The following is a 20,513-nucleotide window of genomic DNA, read 5'->3' as shown; positions in this document are numbered from 1 at the left end:
GGAAACATGATTTCTCAAGTTTATAGGACAGCATTAAGAAAAAAGGCTGGTGTTTTTCTTTAGAGCCTTTTTCACTATTGCTGCTTGCTCTGGCTTTGGTAGTCTCATCTCTCTTCTTTGTGATTTTCCCCACTATGCATGTGCTGGGGATCACAGAGTAAGGCTGGAGGGATTTCCGACTGTGGTATTGCTGCTGGGTATGGTTTTTTAGAGGAGGACCGGACTGGGAGTCACAGATCTCCTGCCTCCAGGGAGGTCAGCAATGCAAGAGCTGCATGCATCAGCCACGAGGCAGGAGCTCCAGCACGGCCAAACACGGGGCTCTTTCTGCCAAAACTGAGTGCTCACAGGGGACACTGCTTCTATGTTCTGTGGGGACAAACAGCAGCTCGTTCAACCTTAGAGTTCTTTAGTTCTTAGTTAAATAAAAAAGAAATCTACATATAGGAATCAATGCTGTGAAAAGATGCATTTTGTAACAGAACTTCCTCAGTGAATAACATAAAATATCTGTGGTTAGGTATGTAAGACTTTGTAAGACTAAGTAAGGAGCACCTTAATTTTTAAGCAGGCTCACATGAGCTCAAACTGACGAGGCAATCTGAAGTGTCATTGGCATCATCTGGGCTACTTACACGTCTAGAGCTGACTGTATATGCTAGTGTATCTTTAATGAGGTAACTGATGTCTGCGTTACAAGCCCCCGGCCATTCTAAGATGTAACTGGTAAGACTGGGCAAGGCAGCTCTGCTTCCCGAAGCAAGGATAGTTTTTTAGGTTACTGGTAGAGTGAAAAATGGAAAGCTGGGTGTTATAATTTATGTTGACTTCTGAAAAGTTTTTGGCCGGGCGATTCACAAGAAGCTGTTAAGGAAATGAGCGCTATCATGGGTTATGGAAAGTGGCTAATAAAAATAAATAATTGGAACAAATGGTTACTTTTCATCACGTCAAATGATTAGTAGTGGCTGCCCCAAGGACCTGCAGAAGGATTAATTTATTTAATGTACGTATTAATGAAGTGAGAAGAGAAGTATGAGAGGAAATTTTGAAGAGAATACCAAATAAGTAGAGTAAATACTATGAAAGATTTTGAAGAGCTCCAGTGAGTCATAACAAAAAGGTGAATTGGCAGCAGTAAAGCAGATTAAATGCATAATGAAAGGAATCGTACATATAGCTGTGCTCTAAATTAACTGCAACTGGAAGGGAAAAGTAACTAAGAGCAACTGTGTATCACTCAATGAAAACCTTTATGCAGTGTGTAAGAGCAGAAAAAAATAATACTCAAAAGATTGTTTTGACACTATATCAGTAAGCAGTAGGAAATCATTTGGAGCAGCTCCTGCTGTTTTTCAAAAGATATTTGAAAAAACACACACACCGAAAGCAAAGGTCAAAAATAAGCCCATGAAGGCAACAAAATAAAGAAATACAACCAAACATTCAAAAAGTTGATCTAATAGGATGTCATGTATGGAAGTTTCTGCTACAAAGCATCATCTATGCTGTGAGTTTGATAGGCTGAAAAAAAGATACGACGTATCTAGATAATGAGAAGATATACAGTTGCATTAAACTGCGTAATACGTTACAGAGAACATAAATTTATGTTCTCTGATAGCTTATTATTTGTGAATTAAGCCAGTCAGTTAACTATGATTAGAAATAAACTTTTCCTATAGTCAAATCATCTAATTCACTTCAAGGCTGTCTATCTTCCACAAGAGAATGTCTTGCAAGTTCTGACATTTCCAGTCAATGTCAAAGGTGAGAGTCTGGAAAGTCTGATTATTCCTCAATACTGAAAAGCATTAATCCTGAAGACCTTGAATGTTACTCTGGACACACTTACCAGGATATGTTAGCGAGAGTGGTATTAATTATGTCATAAAATGATTCTGATCTTTGTAGACCGCTAGGTCTGTGCACATACAACCGATCAGTGACTTGGCACTTGATAATATAGACAAACATAACTTCAGTGTTAGGCATACCTCAGCCGTCGTTCCTACTACGTGCCTCGTCATCATGTCCTCGTAAGAACTTGACACTGCAGTGCCATGCAATAAAGCCCGCACCGTTTTGCCTCACTCCATAGAAAAGAGGAGAGACGCTAACTGAGAAAAATGCCATAAGGAATTGGGAAAGAATGTGAAACTTATGTGCTTCTCACCATATCTCTTGTGTAGCATGACAATCACTATTCCAGGAGTGGACTTTGCAGTTTCTGCAATTAACCCCCCCTCAAAAGACTGTAGTTGTTGAAATCACATACCAATTCCGTTCACAACAGGCGATTCATTACTAACTTCCAACACGCTGGGCAAATTTTGTTCTCCTTCATGATCATTTATATCCATGTTTTGCTGTTGTGAGCCATTCCCAAAATGTCTAGAATCCTTTTCATGACTGCCATCTCCATTCTGCAGACCATTCTGTGGCTTTTTCAGTGGCATGATCTGTAAACCGCTGGGAGTAGTTCGGTAAGTTACAGTTTTAGCAGCCCTGTCATTAGCAGATGCTGGCTTTGCTGTGTATCCTCGTTTCTGTTTTTGTAGAGAAGGATTAATTCTCTTCCTTTTGTGTGCTGACCCTTTTGCCTTCCCGGATTCAGAAGGTCTATGTGATATTTTCTCAAGAGATGACCCTCGGCTTTCCCGTAAAAATTTTGTAGTACTGGTCTGTTTTCCATGTCTCGATCGCTTTTCTCTACTAACATGTAGTCCATTGAACTCATCAATAAATTCCTCACAATGTAGGAGATGATGTTCGGGTTCCCAAGTATCTTCATTGCTTCCGTAACCTTTCCATCTGATGAGATATTCCCATTTACCCTTCTTGTTCTTCCTTTTGTCTACAATCCTCTCCACCTGAAAGAAAAAAAGAAAGAAGTATCATATTAGACAGAAAAATACTTTGGTGGTGAGAAATAAGTTCTTCGTTTGCAGCTACAAAGGCCTCCTTGACACTGTAAAGCAGCTTTAGTATTCATGAGATTCAGCCCCTACAATACAGTGCCTAAAATCTGAAATGACTCTGACACTGAAAGCCTACCCAAGCTCGCCAAAATGCAGCAGCCTATTTTACTGATTAAAACTTATCTTAATTTCATAGGATGCAGTCCAACACCATATTCCCATTGGATCCTATATAGAGCATGCTGACTGCTGATGAGAGTCTAATTGATGTGTGTATAAACTGCTTGCCATAGCATTTAGGAATTGGAGTTACATGCTTCTGTCTGACGAAGAATTCTCATGAACAGACCTGGCAATACATGAGAGGAGCGCAGTGACCCCAGTGGTATTTTGACAGCAAAGCCTTTCTGCCTTCTAAAAATGTTAGGAAAAGATGTAAAATGCCTGATCAAATCTGATCTGGGAACCTGCAATAGCCATTGTGGAAAAAAAAACCAAAAACAAACCAAACCAAAACAAGGGAGAGCCAGAAAAACTGTGCTGAAGCCATGATTTCATCGAAAATGTAAAATATTTTGTAAAATAAGTCTACTTTTGTTATATTCCTGAGCTGCCTGTTTGAAAGAGCTAGCCAAGGCATCTTCTGCTATTCTGTTACTTCCTGATCATTCTCCTGAACCCGCACATGGATTACGCACCTATAAATGCCTTCTTCAAGTCTTGAAACTATCCTGAACAGAGAACCAATTCAAAAAAAATGTCTATTTTCATTCCTGCACAAAAGGACTGCACTGGTCTGCCGTCTGAGCATGCATTAATGGTATCATGTTGTGGAAAAGAGAAAGTACAGCTGAAGAAATCTTTGTGCTGCCTCAGCACTGGCAACATCTCAAGTAGAGGGAGAGTATATATGGAAACCCAAGCACAGCTAGTGATCTGTGCTGTCTTGTCAAAGAAACTGGAAGAGGTTTGTTCACTGAAGAGAAGAGGGGAAATGTAACAATCTGAAGTGAGTTAAAGATAGATATGCAAAGAAGATAGCTGTGATCCATTCTCTGTGGACTGGAGAGCAGGTCATGGGTTTAAATGGCATCAGTTGTAATGCAGATAAGTCATTAGGAAAATCTTTGTGATGGGAGAATGATTAAGCACTAGAATGGATAACTTTGCTAAAGCAGGGAGGGTTCTAGAGCAAACAAGTTCTGTTAGACAAACACCTGCCATGAGCAGCCGTTGTTGGAAAATGGGCTATGATTAGAAAACCTTTTGTAGTCTCTCTCCCAAGTTTTGTTTTCTGATTTTATTTTTTTTTTTACTTCTTGAAAATGTGACTTATGAGGGGTAAGGACGCCACCAGTATAAAAAAATCATTATTTTAAAACCAAAGTGCTGTTGTTAACTTAGGAAAAATAAGCACATGGATAGCTACTGTATTATTTTTCATTGCTTGTCAAAGAAAAATCATCTCTCATAAAGAACAACAGTGGAATCTGTATGGAGCATTTAACCTTGAAGAAGGGCAACCACCGTGGTGTATGTAATTGTTCACTTTAGCTCCCGTTGGAGCAAACCAACAGAATAATTCTGTCTGTTCAGTGGCTGGAACTGTACATTTATAGAAATCGTGGTGGGTTCCCCAAAGGAGTCTAAATGTAATTTGCTTCTAAATGTTATACTTCTATCCCAATTCATTTACATGGGAACAGCACTAAGATATCTGTGTCTGAGTGAGAGTGGACAGCTTTCCTCCATCTCCTGGGTACTCAACTGCAGCACCCAAACAACTCATCTTTGTGCTGTTTTGCACAGAGCCTCTCCAGAAACAAAGCAAGGAATCATCTTTGCTCTGAATTTAGCACGGTCCCCTTCAGGATTGCTCAGTGTGGCAAAACAATTAACTGAAGGCAAGTTTGAGATCATTTGTTAGAAAAGAAGGGTACTCAAAAAAAAAAAAAAAAAAGAACTGGCACTTTTCTGTTCCTGTTTGGAGACTTTCAGTTGTCAAACTCATAGATTTATGATCTTGTTGGCTTTCTAGTGAACAGCTGTCCAAATGATCCTGCCTTTAAAATACTCCCTGATCTCCTATCTAGCTGGTGAGACCCTACATCAAACTGTGGAACTCCCTGGTGGCCAGTGATTGTCTGTGGATTTGTTACTTTAATTATATACTTTAATTATACTGCAGCTCAGTATAACAAGGAGCAAAACACACACACACATATATATAAATATATATAATGGGGAAAAAATTAAATAGCTGCAAAACTCAGTAGACCACAGCTATCACTACTGCAGAGAATTCAGCTTAGCACTCCTCTATCTGTAAGAGCTGCACAATGCAGGCACTCCTCTCCACTTTTATTGAGGAGCTTGTACTGTGTCAGGTTAATGCTTTGTCAGAGCAACTTGGGTCTCTGCATTCCCCCACTTGCTTACCAAAGGAAGAACCTCAGAAAGGATGCACAAATAACTTGCCATTTTCAGAAATGCATATAAAAACAACTCTTCAAGCTTACCTCTTTTCCCTCATGGACACATGGTTAAATTTATCCAAACCCTTTACTCATTTGCACATTGTTGTGCTAATACAAGGAGGGAAAGTGAAGGGAGGAGGTTCCTTGGAAAGCGTTTTTTATTTTGGAAAGCACTGAACTATTTTGGTGATGAGGCATTATGAATTTCAATTAAGAGGATGAAAGGAGGAAAAACATTAGTAGTCTTTGTTTCTGGAAACAAAATACTGGCAATGGAGAATGTGATTAACCAGTTCAAAACAACACATAGTGAGGAGAGAAGTATTTATGAAATTGGGTCAAATTTAATAAATGGTTACAGAAAAGTTATCCAGTAAGCAAATATATTTGGGAAAGACTAAGCATTTCATGACAGTATTTTCTGAACAAAGCCATGAGGTTTTCACTTCAAATTCAACTGAACAAAGAGGCACTAAGTAAAATATATACAAAATCTTTTGTTTGTGATCAACCACAACTCTGTAAGGAGTTCTCCCCAGCAAAACCATTCTGATCAATTGTTTTGCTGGGGAGAAAATTCAAAAAAAAAAATAAAAATGCAGGCTGATCCAAAATTATTGTTGTTGAGTTTTTTGGTTCAGCCACCATAACCACTGCCTTGACTAATGGTGTACACAAAGTCTGAGTAGACATTTGCCTTGTTCTCACTAGCATCTTATTGCTTGTTCCTAGATGCATTTGAGGATGACATCAAACATCCTTGACCTCTCAACATGGTCTCTTCTCTTTCTCAGGGTTTTAAGTTCTCCATCAATTTTTATCACTGTTGGAGTGCCACCGTGTTCTTTCACTGCATACAGTGAAGTGCTTTAGTGTAAGCATAAATATCAGTTTGTTATCCACACCTGGTACAGTCTGTCCCATTTTCCTTATATTCATGGTCCACAGTAACAATAAACATAACTTAGAAGATATATTAAATGATATATATTTGTTTTAACAGGTAATATATAAAGTAATAACCTTTCTGCATTGACTTCAGGTTACACAAGTTCATATGAGTTTTCTTAATGAGAAATAATTCTGTGACAGCTAGTGATTAATAGAAATAATTTCATTCCCTTCCTAGAACAAACAATGCACAGTCTTGGGAATATGCAGAAAACACCTACGGCTTCACTGTCTGATTTCCCATTCTCCCCTGTTCTATCTTTAGTGAGAACTCAATAAAATCTTCCTGAAAGTGACCTTGGTAGTTACACTTTGCCAAATCTCTAAATTCAGTATATTTGGGTTGGAAAACCAAGTAGTTACATCTAATAAAACTGAAATGAGTGCAACGGAGGGGTATCACAGTTAAGAGAGTGCTACAACTGACGTATACCATTATTTGCCTGGAATCTCTGTCTCTTTCTCTACTAATTCTGCAGACTTGGGGTGCTGATATGTTACTATATAAGTATGTTTTAGGAGAACAAATAGAAGAAGACCATAGAGCCTGTGCGTTTGCATCAGACTCTCTAGCTTCCAAATAAACTTAGCTGTATGCACAATGGCAGAAATGAAGATAAAGTCAGAAATGAACTCCTTTTGTTTAAATAATTTACATTCTAAACTTAATGTGAAATTTAAAATATCTCAATCGATTACAGTGCAAATATGAGAAGCTTGAAGAACTTTATGATATAATCTAGTGATCAAGAGCTTATACATGCTGAGTATAATATACAGTTTCCTCCTTCACAAAAGTCTCAGGGTCAAACTCACCCACTGAACCACGCAGTGTTATTGTCAACTTAAATAAAAATGTAGGCCAAGTTAAAAAGGGTAATTCCTCCTGAAGTATTTCTGTAGATACACGTGTAAAATCAGAGCACAGTATACTCATCTCACAGTTCACAGGAACTCTACAGAGCATCAGTAAAAAATCTTTATGCTCTCAGAAACTACCTTCCAGGAGAAGGTATTTCATCAATTTTCAGAAAGGACTGGAAGACCACATGTCTTTTTAGTCATTTCCAAAACAATTACAAGGCATCCCTTCTTTGTCCATGCATATCGATCTAAACAATTTAAACTGTAATCTGTGATGTTCAGATGGTCCTTTTTAGCGTACAGTACACAGCGTGGACTGGTTTCAAGACACACTAGAAAAACTGCTTCTCATTACTCTAAATTACAGCACTCATACTGTTTTATATGTTGTTTTTTTTCTTTGGAGGTCTTTGTCCCATGTTGTGCCTCAGGCTGTTGGAAGGGATATAGATGGGTATTTGAAGAAGATGCCAAGAAAGGCAGTAAGACTTCTGAGAGAGATAAATGCCATCTGATTCAACATGTTTGTTTTCTAAAAATTCATTACTGCCCTATCTCCTTTTTCTCATCTTCTCTTTAAAAAATAATGTATTCATTGGTTCTAAATCTCTTGCTTGCTTGTATATGTGACATGTGTTTCTCTTGTAGTTTTATTTATTTTCTCAAAACCTGCTAATCAGAGCATTTGTTCCAGATGTATGAAAAGTATGGGAAGGTATTTTCTGAAAGGGTCAGTTAGAAACATAATGGTGGAATTAATGTTGGGTCTCTCTTCAGATCTGATCCACCACTTTAAAACAGAGTAGATCTAATCAATGTACCAGCTACAGATGCTCCCCAAGAATAAACTCATATAGTTACCTGGAAGAAATGAAATCAGAAGGGCTACAGAGTGATAAAATAAATGGGAAGATGTCCCTATTCGCAGGTAAAATATCCCAGGAAGTTCAGTGAGCACCCTACCCTGCTCATGTCATGAAGATACTGCTTTTTATTCTCTTCTTTTTTTCTCTTTTTATGGATTTCTAGCTTTTTACAATCTTGTCAGAATCAGAAGAGACACCAATCTTGCTAGTGACATTCTAAAAGTTCCATATTTTCACTGACAAATGCCCACGAGTCTCAGGTTAAACGTGGTTGCAAACCACACGTCCTGCAAGAGACACATGCAGACTTGAGATGGACCAAGTACATGGCCCTGTCTTCTAGTTTTTTCTTTGCAGCCTTCTCCTGTTCAGAATTTACAGTCCTCATACTTGGTCTCTAAAAGCCATCCTCCTCTCCCACTGCAACTTTAAGGATATCATCTAAATCACTGTCTTTATTAGGACATTTAGGTATACGTGCGCAAACAGTGCCTGTAGCGGAAGCGCCAGAATCATTGTGGCTTTTGAGCAGATAGGAATGGAAATATGCATAGGAATCTTCTAATTGTGGAAGGGGATTTTTGTAAGGACCAATACTATCCCTTTGGAAAGGACTAGAAAATTAAAAAATGATGTGGGGACCTGAGAGGGACTTTCTGGTCAACACGTGTAGTCCCTATCGTTGTAGACAATTACATCATATAAACCTTTTCATACTGGATATGTTAACGATGCAGAACATATTTCTGCCCTGGGCTTGTTGTTGATAGGTTGTGTGGCAAACAGCTGGTACTTCTTGAATTTAATCATTTTGTAAAATGTACTGAAAGATTCCATTTCAAAAGCAAATCAGTTTTCTAAGGTACAAAGGTGTCCTAAAAAATAGAGATACTCTTGAGCAGTTGGCTATGGTCATCTTGACAATGCATTTTATGTATCAGAAGAACAGTAATTTTTTCTTTTGCAGTCCAACTCTGCATCCCTGCCATCAAAATAATTGTTTATGCAAAGTGCCCGCTAGGTCTGCTCCTCAGTAAATGGTTTAAATCCCTTTCACTTAGAAATGTTAATCAACATATGCAACATATGCGGAAATTCAAAGACCATCGGGTTTTCTGTTTATTTTAAAGCATAATGATGCACTGTATTTATCAAATCACTGCTTTCTTTTCTACAATAAATCAGTTCCTGATTGGTTTTGAGGGTTCATGTTTCTTACAGAAGGGAAAGCAAGAAGCATGGCATAGCAAATGTTCTCTGTATTAAAAATTAAAGTCAGTTATGATCAAATGCCCACTACAAATGAGATAGCACAATTGCTTTCAGAATGAACCTGTTAGAGTCCTATTTAGAACTCTTCATTTTGATAAAGAATGCTTTTATTTCCATAGTAAAGTGCAGCTGGTAACTTCTACTATAGTGCTAAATTTTTGTATGTTACAGTGCACACATTAAGTGCAGAAATGCCGGGTATTTTCTTGGTGTGTAGACCAACAAAGGAAAAAGTAATGTTGTTCCTTTCTACTGTCGTTGAGATTTTAAAATCCAGTTAGTGTACTCTGATTGAAATGTGGATGAATTTTACTTTAAGCAGGACCATTCTTGTGAGAAGAACATTGATCTGTGGCAAGCACTTATGACTAAAAGATGAATGAGAAATCTAAGTGCATAAGACAAAATATTTTGCTAGGCTCCACAAAGAGCTGGCTGTTTTGGACACATGTATGGCTCTCAGCTATGGCTGTGTTATCAGCTGTTTCTCTGCTGAACTCAAAAGGATTCACCAATTTTCTAACATCCTAGAGTCTGTGTGTGGGAAGAATGTGTCCATCAAAAAGAAGAGTTCAGCATAAGCACAGCCTAATGGGACCTGATTCTGCCTATGCTTCCTTTACATGATGTCAGCGGGGTTATTCCCAGTTTACTTAGATGCAATAAAATCAAAGTAGGAGTCCCTGCAACTCAAACCATAAGATATTTTGGTTTTGTCTAAAAGCAGTTTACAGGTACAGGACTTGAATAGCAGTGTTATGTGAATGTAGAACTGTTCTCTCAGTAAAAGTGGCTGGAATGCATTAAAATACTCAAGTTTTTAAACAGATATGGAAATGTGTAAGCAGTAGTTAAAAATAAGAAAGAATGATCAATTTATGTAAAAGTTGCCTGAAATGATTAGAATGAGTTCATGCTCTGCTTTCTGTTACATTCATTTGCAATTTGTTCTCCTGTTACCTTGGTTGGTCCCAGCTTATTTTCATGTTCTGTTGTACCATTTGCTCAATCTTTTTCTGTACCATATGACCCTCATTCAAATTCATCTGAAGGCCAGGTCTTCAGTTCAACATGTTTACATGCATCCCAAAGCTTAGCCAGAAGTGAAGATTCCACACAAAAAAATACAAAGGTTCGGCTATAGTACCATATAAATAAATATTTGAACTGCTCTGCTGTACTATCACTCAGTGACTCATTGCTTTATAAATACTGCTTGTAGGGCTGTCATAAAATAAACCACATGTTCTTGTGTGGTAGGTAGAAAAATATTTTCCCATCCCTTTTACAGAAGAGTGGTAGACATGAGCCAAAAGAAGTGGAGCTCAGTTTTGGAGGAGCTGTTTGCTTCATAGAGATTTCCACAGGTGCTGAGGACATGATTTCCATGGTAGCAGGGGCTTCAGGTGCTCAGGCTTCACCAGCGTCATGCAGTGTGATATCTGAGAACTGTTCAGATTGCAGAGCTTTGATGCCATGTAGAAGATGAGAGACATGGAGAGGTTACAGAGTATGGGGGGACGGGGGCTTAAGTGACACTGGGCAGTCCAGGTGGCTGTTGTACAACACCAGCTCCTTACTGAAGGGATTGCAAGTTGCACTGCAGAACTAAATTCCACGGTCGTCTTGAAAGAGGACAAAATAATAGCTTAGTGGGTATTTCCAAGGAACTTGCCCCGTACTGCTGTAATATCTTGGGAAAAATGAAAGCTATTTGTTGGAAAACATGTTGAGTGGACAACGAAGAGCAGGTAGTTACTCCAAGGTAAGGGATATGGAATAGCAGGTTTTTCTGGGGTAAGCTGTGTAATGTGACGGGATGTGTTCTCTAGCTACTGCAATACAGGGATATGCATGTATTTTTGAAATGATCAATACGTATTTGACAAAGCAGGAACCCTGAAAGAATTCCCAACCTACAGGCCTGGATACGAGCAAGTATGGTGTTTGTGGCTGAGCCAGGAGGGAGAGAACAATGAAGAATGCTGTCCATGTGCATTAATGTCTGGTCAGGGACCAGGAGATAAATCACATCTCCATTTCATGCTTTCTATCCAAACTAGAATAGGAGGCAACTGGCTTAGAGCATCCATATAGCAAAGGTAGTGACAGCCAAATTTGGGAACAATACCATGCATTGATGGGCTTTAGAAGGAAAAGGCTAAAAATAGGAGACTTTGTACAATATAGAAGAAGGTTAAGGGGAGATCATTTGAGTAAAAAGCTGCAGTAATGAGAGAAGCAAAGTCATGAAACACAAAGGTTTCTTTCAGAATTCAGTAGAGTTTTTCATTTTCTTGCTTATACAAATGAAGCTGATGTGATGGTAGAATACAGAAGTGAGCCAAAAAGATAGAGCAGAAGGAAGAATAAAGAAACGTGCTTTGGGCAACTATAATGGCATGATAGGAGCACAGAATTTCACAATATCCAGGATACCATCATAAATTCATAGAAGAATGGCACATACCATTTCAAAAATTATCTGTGAAAGGGTATTTGTCAAAAAAGAAGAATAATGCACCATTATCCCCCCAGAAACAGTATTCAGATGATGGTTAGTAGACCAAATTGTAGCCTCAATTATTGCATTGATTTTCAATGCAGATGTAATTTGTGTTCTAGATTTGGGTTTTGTCCACTGTGAATGTAACTTGCTACGAGTGCCCCTATCTCAGGGACAGTAGTTAGGGCAGTAAGTTACAAAAGCTGTTAGCATTCATCAGACTGATGCATTTAAACACATCTCATAGTGTGGCTAGTTAGAAACCTGCCTTCAGAAAGTGGGGATGGTGCTCTGCGTGGGAGACATAAAGGAGTGAAAGCCTACCTATTGACTTAATGTAGCAGTGCATGGTCTCCATGGGGAGGATGCTCGCTGTAGGTGTGGGTGAAGGGCAGCAGCACATCTGTGCTTGTGCAGTGCCTGTGTCTGCAGTGGGTCAGACTGACTGCAACCTGTGGGCTCCAGGCGGCATTCCACCTCAAAACCCCGCAGGCAAAGGCAAAGAAGCATTAATTGGTGAGTCCCTCATTAATCCTGGTGGGGTACAGCCAAGAACTGTCTGTACCTCCAGGCACAGTGGTTGAGATAGAATGGAACCCATTACCTCTTCCAATGAGATCCCAAGAAACCACGTTGGAGTTTCTCTGGTGGTTGTAAAGATCCTGCTCAGAGTGCCTGTGGGATCACTGCGGGGGTTTCTGTGGAGGGACAAGCCACCTCGCTATGCTGACTGTTGCCCTCCTTCTGTTGATAGATCACTCTGATGTGTACTGAGCGGGATGGAACTCCGATGGAGCTGAGGAACCATTTAGAAATGTCTGCGCTTGGAGCACTATTGAATATGTAAGTAGTGAATACATTAGTGAGGAAATTTTCCATCCATTTGTTAGTCAGATTCCTAACTTGGCGGTTGTCTTAATACCTCAGCTGCTCCTGGATGCGTTTCCAGCAATGGTAAAGGAAAGAGCTTTGTTTCCTGTGCCTCCTAGAATGGGGCACTATATTTTAATAAATGTGGGGTTTCTTAGATGTATTCCCCACATTTGTCTCACTAGGATTAGGCTAGTGTATGTTCTCTGTGTGGCACTATGCCAGCCACAAACCAAAGCTGTGAAGGCTGCAGCTGTCTGCTTATTATTAATTGAGAGTTAGTGCTGAGACCAACACACACTGGTGCTCCAAAACTCTTACTGTTTTGCAGATAGTTTATGAACAGAAGCTTAAATTCACAATTTAGTGCAAGATACCTTTGGGTCACACTTAATACTAGGATTCCGCTTGCAAATGGTTTATGAAATTACAAGTGGCTAATAAGTTGTTAGAAAATCTCATGATTCTTGCATCTAATTAATCTTCTAATGAATCCGTGATAGTCGTGGGGTGTTCCCACAATCATCTCTAACACAAACTACAGGTAGTCCAATACTGGAACAGGTGCCCAGAGAAACTGTGGAATATCCATCCTTGGAGATGCTCAGAACTTGCCTGACCAGGATACTGAGAGACCTAATTAAGTTGGTGCTGCTTTGAGCAAGGGGCTGAATCAGATGAGCTCTACAAGTCCATTCCAACCTAAATTATTCTCTGATTCTGCAATATATAATTTTGCCCAAAATATTTATTCATCATTTACTAATTTATTAATTCATTTCCACTTGGAAAAGCAGCTGCATTTGGAAATTGAGTTCTGTTCAATCTGTGGAAGTGGGTGTACGATCTGACTCTATGAGGGTGTTTAGATTTACCAGGCTGCTGGAAGGGAGCTTCCCGTAAGCAGCTCTGAACTTCCTCCCTTCCTTGACCTTGTATCTCCAGGAATTGCTGAGTTACAGGTCAAACAGCAAGAGCGTTTTGCTCTTAGATGGACAAGACAGAGATGGCTTGGAGGACCAAGGCCAGCTGATCACCAGGTTAAATGGGCATTTTTAATAGTGAGATACATTGTGAAGCAGTTGTCCCCACTTAAATTACAGCTGTGTGCTTTCACTGTTCGGATGAGCACTCACTATTTATGGTGTGAGCAGAACAAGGCAATGTGTGGTAAACTGGGGTGTGAACAAACAACACACCATGAAAGCAGCTGTATTTCTGCTCTTCATCCAATATGGAAGAAATCAAGATAGTAAGAGAGATTAGTTATCATATATTTACCACAAAGATAGGAGGAATCATGCTAATGCAAATGTAATTCTCATATTTAACTCAGAATTTTCTGCAGAGACGGTAAGAGAATTCAGAGGAGAATGCTTAAGTGGGGCTTGAAAATCCAAGCTTGTGTTTCAAGTCCTCCTTGCCACCTCAACCACACTTCCTTATTTTTTATCTGAAAAGAACTCCTCCTCTGTACAGTGATCTCAGACCTGCAGTTGAAAATGGGAAAGGTGCTTTGCAATAACTCCCACGTAAAGAATTCAAAAAAATGAAAAACAAAATGAAGTAAACCTGTTTGGAATCCTAATAAATAATATCAAAATAGGAAAAAAGATTGTTTAACTGACCCTGCATTTCTGCATTCAGTGTTTGTGTTCGCTGCTGCTTGCATTTGGTAGTTTTGTAGTAGACCATGCAATGCAATGTATTGAAAAGACCAGAAAGTTCCTAGCATACTTGGGAAGAGTGAGAGACTCATAACATGGAACTGTTCTTTTATCATGCTTCTCAGTTGTAGCCTAATAAAAGAGCAAAACCTCATCATTTTGGAGTATGTTTAGGGATATTAATTGAGATTGATTAACTATAACTAAGCTTGCCTTCTAGATAAGAAGGAAAAAGTATTTTATGTAGCTGTTTGGAATATTTCAAGATGGTATGCACATGGTTAATGTGTTTGGTTGGATTCCAAGGAAACAAGAAACTTTTGGTGGTCATGGAAAAAGGATTTAAACAAACTGATAGTTTGCCTTTAAATAATCAGAGAACTTCCCTGGGGAGCAGTGCGTATTTGCTCCATTACTACTCTGAAATGTTATTTTCATAGTTACAAAGCATGATACAAATCTATCCTACTACATGGATACTAATGATCATTGCTATTATTTAATAGCATAGCAGGTGGAGCCTGGAGCTGTGAGCACTTCCCTTGAGTACGCAGGGTGCTGTAACATTGAATTTGTCCTTAAAATTAAATGGTCAGAATGTTGATCAGAAAATCTTGTACAGAGTGCCTGTCAGATCAGTGCTAACAAGACTGAGCATGCTCTGAACCCAATGATGTGAGGTTTTGCAGTATGAAAATTTGGTGTTATTCTGGAAAAGACCTTGCCCTGGGCTGCTGAATGTCACATGCAGCACTCGGAATATGCACTGTGCAGTGCAGGACAGATACAAAATGTGCAATGCCGTATGCTACGTTATCTTTACCATTTCTGCTTTGCTCATCCTATGAATGTGCACAATTAGAGACACTGCACATTTTAAAAGGCAAGTTCACACCTGTGAATTACTTCTAAAGGCAACCTGAGATATTTTACAACACATGCAAGGATACAAGCTTGTTAAAGGACAACTGGGGAAAACTGAATGGAATATCCTTCAGTTTCTCTTTAAACTGCTTCTGAAGGTGACAGTGTGGGAGAACGAAGCATATGAGTCACCTGTACATCTCCTACATTTTCCTGGAAATACTTCTTACTCACATAGGAACACTTAAGTGTTTAGTGCCTTCCCCCAATGGCTATATAATATCAAATAATTTTAGTCTAAATAACAATCAAAATGTCTGAAAATCTCTTGACTTTCAACTCTTTGGTGATGTACTTTCTTGTTTTTCTTTTTTAAACTCTTCTAAATACTACATTATTAACAACAGAGAGCCCTGTCCAGTTTAATCAATAAGCCACTTCAGTTTTGCCTGAGGAATGAACACATAATTGCCTATTTTCTTCCATGTAAGAATCTATTTGGCTTCAATTTTTTTACAGTAGATATTTACAAAGCAAAGAGATTTATCAGGCTTCTACTTCTCTTCTACTCCAGAGTTTGTATTTCAGGACCGAGGCTCCTTCCCCTGTCAAATATCCATCTGCTTACAGGCTTCATAGTCAGCAATGTGAAACCTAACTATGAAGGTAATCGCTGGCATTGCTCAATGAATGGCATCCTGCAATAGTGTACATATGCTTCATGCACAGTGAGAAAATTTGTAATCCTAAAGAATTAGATGCTGAATTAGCCACAGTATAAAGCAGTGAAATTACTGCCATGTAAGAGTGATTTGTACTTTATCATATAGTCACAGAAATGAACTTATCCTTGAAGTCGTCATCACGCCTTCCTTAAAACTAAAGGTCTTTCACCACTGTTTGAAATAAGAAGCTAGTAGTATCCTGTTCATCAGATGTCACAATAATAGCAGTGAAAGACTCCCCATGTTTAAGCTTGAGCTTTCCAGCTTTTTAAGCTAGCATTTCTAGCATAAGCTTACAGTGTAGTACAGGCTAAACTGAAAGCCATTACAATAAGAACGACTTTCCAAAGTGAATGGCATAATACCACAACATTTTTTTCTATGTTGCGAATGCTGTCTTTTTTTGATAAACAATTGAGCTGTGGCTATAAAACTGCTGGGGATGGAGAGTCTTGATGACATTTTGAAAAACAGTAGAGCACAGATCTAGAATAAGTTTTATATGCCACAACATAGCAGAAATACCAATGCAACTGGTGACATTCATTTAAGAGGAACTATGTTTCTTTGCAATTTGATGGCCCAGACTTGATTGTTTGTCTGTCATGGCATTAGTTACAGACTCACAGATTCATAGATCTGAAGGCCAGAAGGGACAACTATATCCATCCAGCCTGTGTTGGGCTACATGGGAATGTTTTACATCCAGCAGTTCTGTTCCAGGTCTCAAATCCTGATTTAGTTAAACCACATCTATTAGAAGATCATCACATCTTAATTTGAAATGATTCACAGAAAATGCACTTTACTGTTGGTAAATCTTCCTAAATGCTATAAATAAAATGCTAGAACCTTACTGTTAAAAAGTGCTTCTCATTTCTAATTTATGTAGGGTAAATTTCCAGCCACTGGTTCCTTTTGTATCTCTGTTAGCTAATTTAATTCTCCAAACCTTAAATCCTGCAAAGTAGTTTGCAGCTAACTGCACAGATGGTCTCCATATTTCTTTAAGTTTTGTAAAATTTTGGTGCTAATGTGATGGCTCTGTCTAAAATTTTGTAGCTGCTTCAGAAGCCACATTTTAAACCTTCATCACAGATGCTAGGGTTCATTACCTGTGTCTGAAGTTCAAATTCATGTATTTCATATCACTTTGAGGGAGAAAATTTTTAGGATGTACAGGATTGCAATGGCTGCATTCAGCAGACCAATACAAATCATTTGTTTTCTTTGTTTCATTGCTAGAATTAGAATTTAGCTCTTAAGAATGGGACAGTTGTGACTAAAGGGAAAGGCAAAGTTAACTAAAAGAAAGATATGTGGCGTTCAAGTCTGTGTCCCCATTTTATTCCTGCTATACTACTTATTGTCTTAAATCTGTACCCATGTGTTCAGTCATATGGACAAAGCAAACAGCTTCCCTCTGTGCTCTACTGGATTATTGCATACTGCTAAATAATTGCCCACATCTGTCTACAAACTGCTTTACATCCGCATAAATCTGCACCCTTTCCTTCTGAAACAGGACAGGAATATTCTCATCTGTTTGTGAAAAGTTCAAGTGCTGGCTGTTTACCTGAATTTATCAGGTCATAACACCATGCAGGGCAAAACCCTACAAGAATTCATGTATGAAAGTTACACATGCTGTAAATTTAGGAATTTGCCTTCAATAATGAAATTCTCAGTATTTGATTTTTTAAAAACACTTGCCTTGAATGTAAAAATGCTAATTAAACCAATTAAAACACATTAGGAGTACACTGACAGCAGGCACGTAAAGCACTAATCAAATGTAAGGAAAGAGTTTGAATACTTTGGATTTGCTAGTTTTTACTACAGTTGAGTACATTAATCTTGGATGCACGTACCTGAAAATAAGAAAGGGGCTGGTTTTGCTGAGCTGAGAAACCATTCACTAGGCACACGTATTCACCATAAAACTTGTAGGAAATGAAGAAGTGACGTTTTCTTCTCAACCTCAAACTTACTAACTAGTTTGTTGAGACTGCTGGGGAATGTAAAAGAACTGCTGTCACTTTAGAGCAGATAGAACTAAGATTTACATGATTTCCTCAAATGAAATTCATGACTCGTGAATCAATTTCTACTAAAATAACTCAGTTCTGTATTTCAGAGATCAGGGAACTCCGTGGGGTAAGTTCAGTCAGTAGTTTGCATTATTGGTACATGAGCTCACTGGTCCAGGGCAGCTGGGCATGAGTGAGGTTTTCTTTCGCTGACTAAAAGTTCAGAAGTTCCTGACCTTATAATGCCATACAGCAACACAACAGGAGGGGAGAGGGTGGGATGGGAAGCAAACAGAGCGGGGCTAAGCACAGGGGAAGAAGGGCCTTTGAGTTTTTAGAGTAGAACAAGTGCTTTGGGATTAGGAATCATCTTGAAATTGCTGTACCTGCCTAAATCACGTGTCCTGGCTGGGGAAGGAAGTGACTGCCTTATCCATGTGTCACATAGGAGATCTACTTCTTTCCTGGACTACACGTACACAAAAAATGAACAGCGCAGATCCATCATACAGACACAGCAACCCCTGTGTGTTCAAGGATGTCTTCATTTTCCTGAAAGGGCACCATCACCTCTTACACTATAAGCGTTCTGGAAAGATGTGAATATTTTTATTTCAGGGTCATGCTCTCAGGTATCTTCTGTTTTTAGATACCTGGAAACCTTTTCAAAATGCTTCATAAAAAACAAAACAAAACAACAAACAAACAAACAAACCAAACAGAAGGGAAACATGGCTTTATCAAACAGTAGTATAGTATTATTTTTTTAATACATCTGTAAATTGTATGTTCCCCTAACACTAGTACCTAGCATATCAGATTGTTCCCTAATCATCTGTGTCAAAATCTATAAATAATGTCTTGGTGGAAGTCACAAAGGATTAAACTACTGGTAGATTCTGGTGTGTTATTTAAACAGTGCTACACTCATAGTCATGCACAGCCAAATCTCTCCAGCACTGTAATGAATAAAATCAACTTGGTCAGCTGAAGTTCTGTTTTTTAAATGGCTTTTGGAAAAATACTTTGCCTGAGGACTTTTAATTTTCTTGGTCTATCTACCATAGTTATCACTTCTTGGTTTTAAAGCATACTGGAATAATTTTAGGAAAGTTTTCTTTTTTCACTTTGAATGTAACAAACTCGACATTCCATGAATACATAATTTACAATTCCTGTCCATTAATAAAGATGTTCGGTAGGCAGGAAACAGGTACGATAGTACTTTCCTCTTAAAATGATGCCAGTTCATCACTGTGAGTCATTTTTAGGTTTCTGTGGTGAATGTTTTTTCTGCAGAGGAGGCCTTGGAGTTGCTGACCGAGTCTTTCCTCCAGTGCATTTTCAGTCTTAACCACTCAGGGAGTTAGGTGTTATCAATCCTTCCTAGAAACAACTTTGGAGTTTAGGTGAAGGTGAGAACCTTGCTCATTTTAAGATAAAGTCAGATCCAGATATCCATTTCTCTTGGTGCGAAGAATTATATGATATGGCTGGCTGTGAAGAATAGTTGATAGCCATGACTGTAGAATTAATGATTTATTTCCATCCTGTTTTCCCAAATGAAAGATAAATGGTAGTGCAATGATGTTTTTCCTTTGAAGGCTAGTGTCTATCCCACATATGAAATGAGTCCTTGCCATTTGTGTTTTACAAGAACAATATTAACATTCATGAACATTTCATCTTTAGCCATGTGATGAGCTTGCTTAACAAAAAAGCCCGTCCTTATCTTCTGTGGATACTTCTTTCACAGAACCAATCAGTCTGTTTATACATGAGTAGCTACCTTCTGGACATCTATGAACATGATGACCTGGGGCAGTGGAAGCCATTTGCAGTGCAGTGTCATTGAAGCTCTGTGCAGAGATGTCTGATCAGTTGATGCTGAAAACAGCTGCTAAAGCAGAAGAACTCTTAAGAGTAGGGTTGGGATGCTGTTGAAATTGGTGCAGCAGAGAGCTGGTGTGGTTTTTTGGAGCTCCACAGTGCGCAAGGCTCAAAGGTCAGGTTAGGAGCACTGCTTTGAAAGACTGAGGACTCCAAAGAAACTCTCAGTCCTATATAGGATTTATTAAGCTCATTAAAATAACACCCAGTTCTAAATGAGCCACAGCTTTACTTCTTCTCTGTTGTGGCTCTGGAAACTCACAAAGTGTGATTCCCTAGCACAATAGCAGTGAGAAGCCACAGATCAAAAGCAGCTGCCACCATGTCTGAAAAGGGGAACGCTCTCCTAACCGTTTACAGTTTCTGTCCCAGAAGCACAGCAGCTACCGGTTTACCCTATTTCGAGATGTCCCTGTTTGAGTCAGAGGTTCATGTATCCTTCTCAGAAATTGAGCTAAAGATTAGTCACTTCAAAAGGAAATAAAAACAACACACAACAAAATGACTGTAGAACAGTCCTGTCTCACTCAGCTGCACTGTTACTGCAAAGTCATATTAAACTCTGTATAACCAGAGGGGAACAAAAAAGGCAAGTCTTGCAGTCAGTCCT

At 38.8% G+C, this 20,513-nt stretch overlaps 1 protein-coding gene across 1 annotated transcript in view; it reads right to left on the bottom strand.

Moving 5' to 3' along the window:
* The window catches only part of CDYL2 (chromodomain Y like 2), a 56,519-nt gene that overhangs the window by 24,247 nt on the left and 11,759 nt on the right, over positions 1-20,513 (bottom strand). Inside the window, exon 2 of the mRNA XM_085234729.1 lies at positions 2,279-2,873. Within this exon, the coding sequence (XP_085090855.1) occupies positions 2,279-2,873 (595 nt within the window). The remainder of the gene's footprint in view (positions 1-2,278; positions 2,874-20,513) is intronic.

Source organism: Meleagris gallopavo, chromosome 13 (genome assembly GCF_905368555.1).
Source record: "Meleagris gallopavo chromosome 13, MGAL_WU_HG_1.1, whole genome shotgun sequence".
Classification (NCBI taxonomy): Eukaryota; Metazoa; Chordata; class Aves; order Galliformes; family Phasianidae; genus Meleagris; species Meleagris gallopavo.
This window is presented reverse-complemented; position numbering and strand designations above follow the sequence as displayed.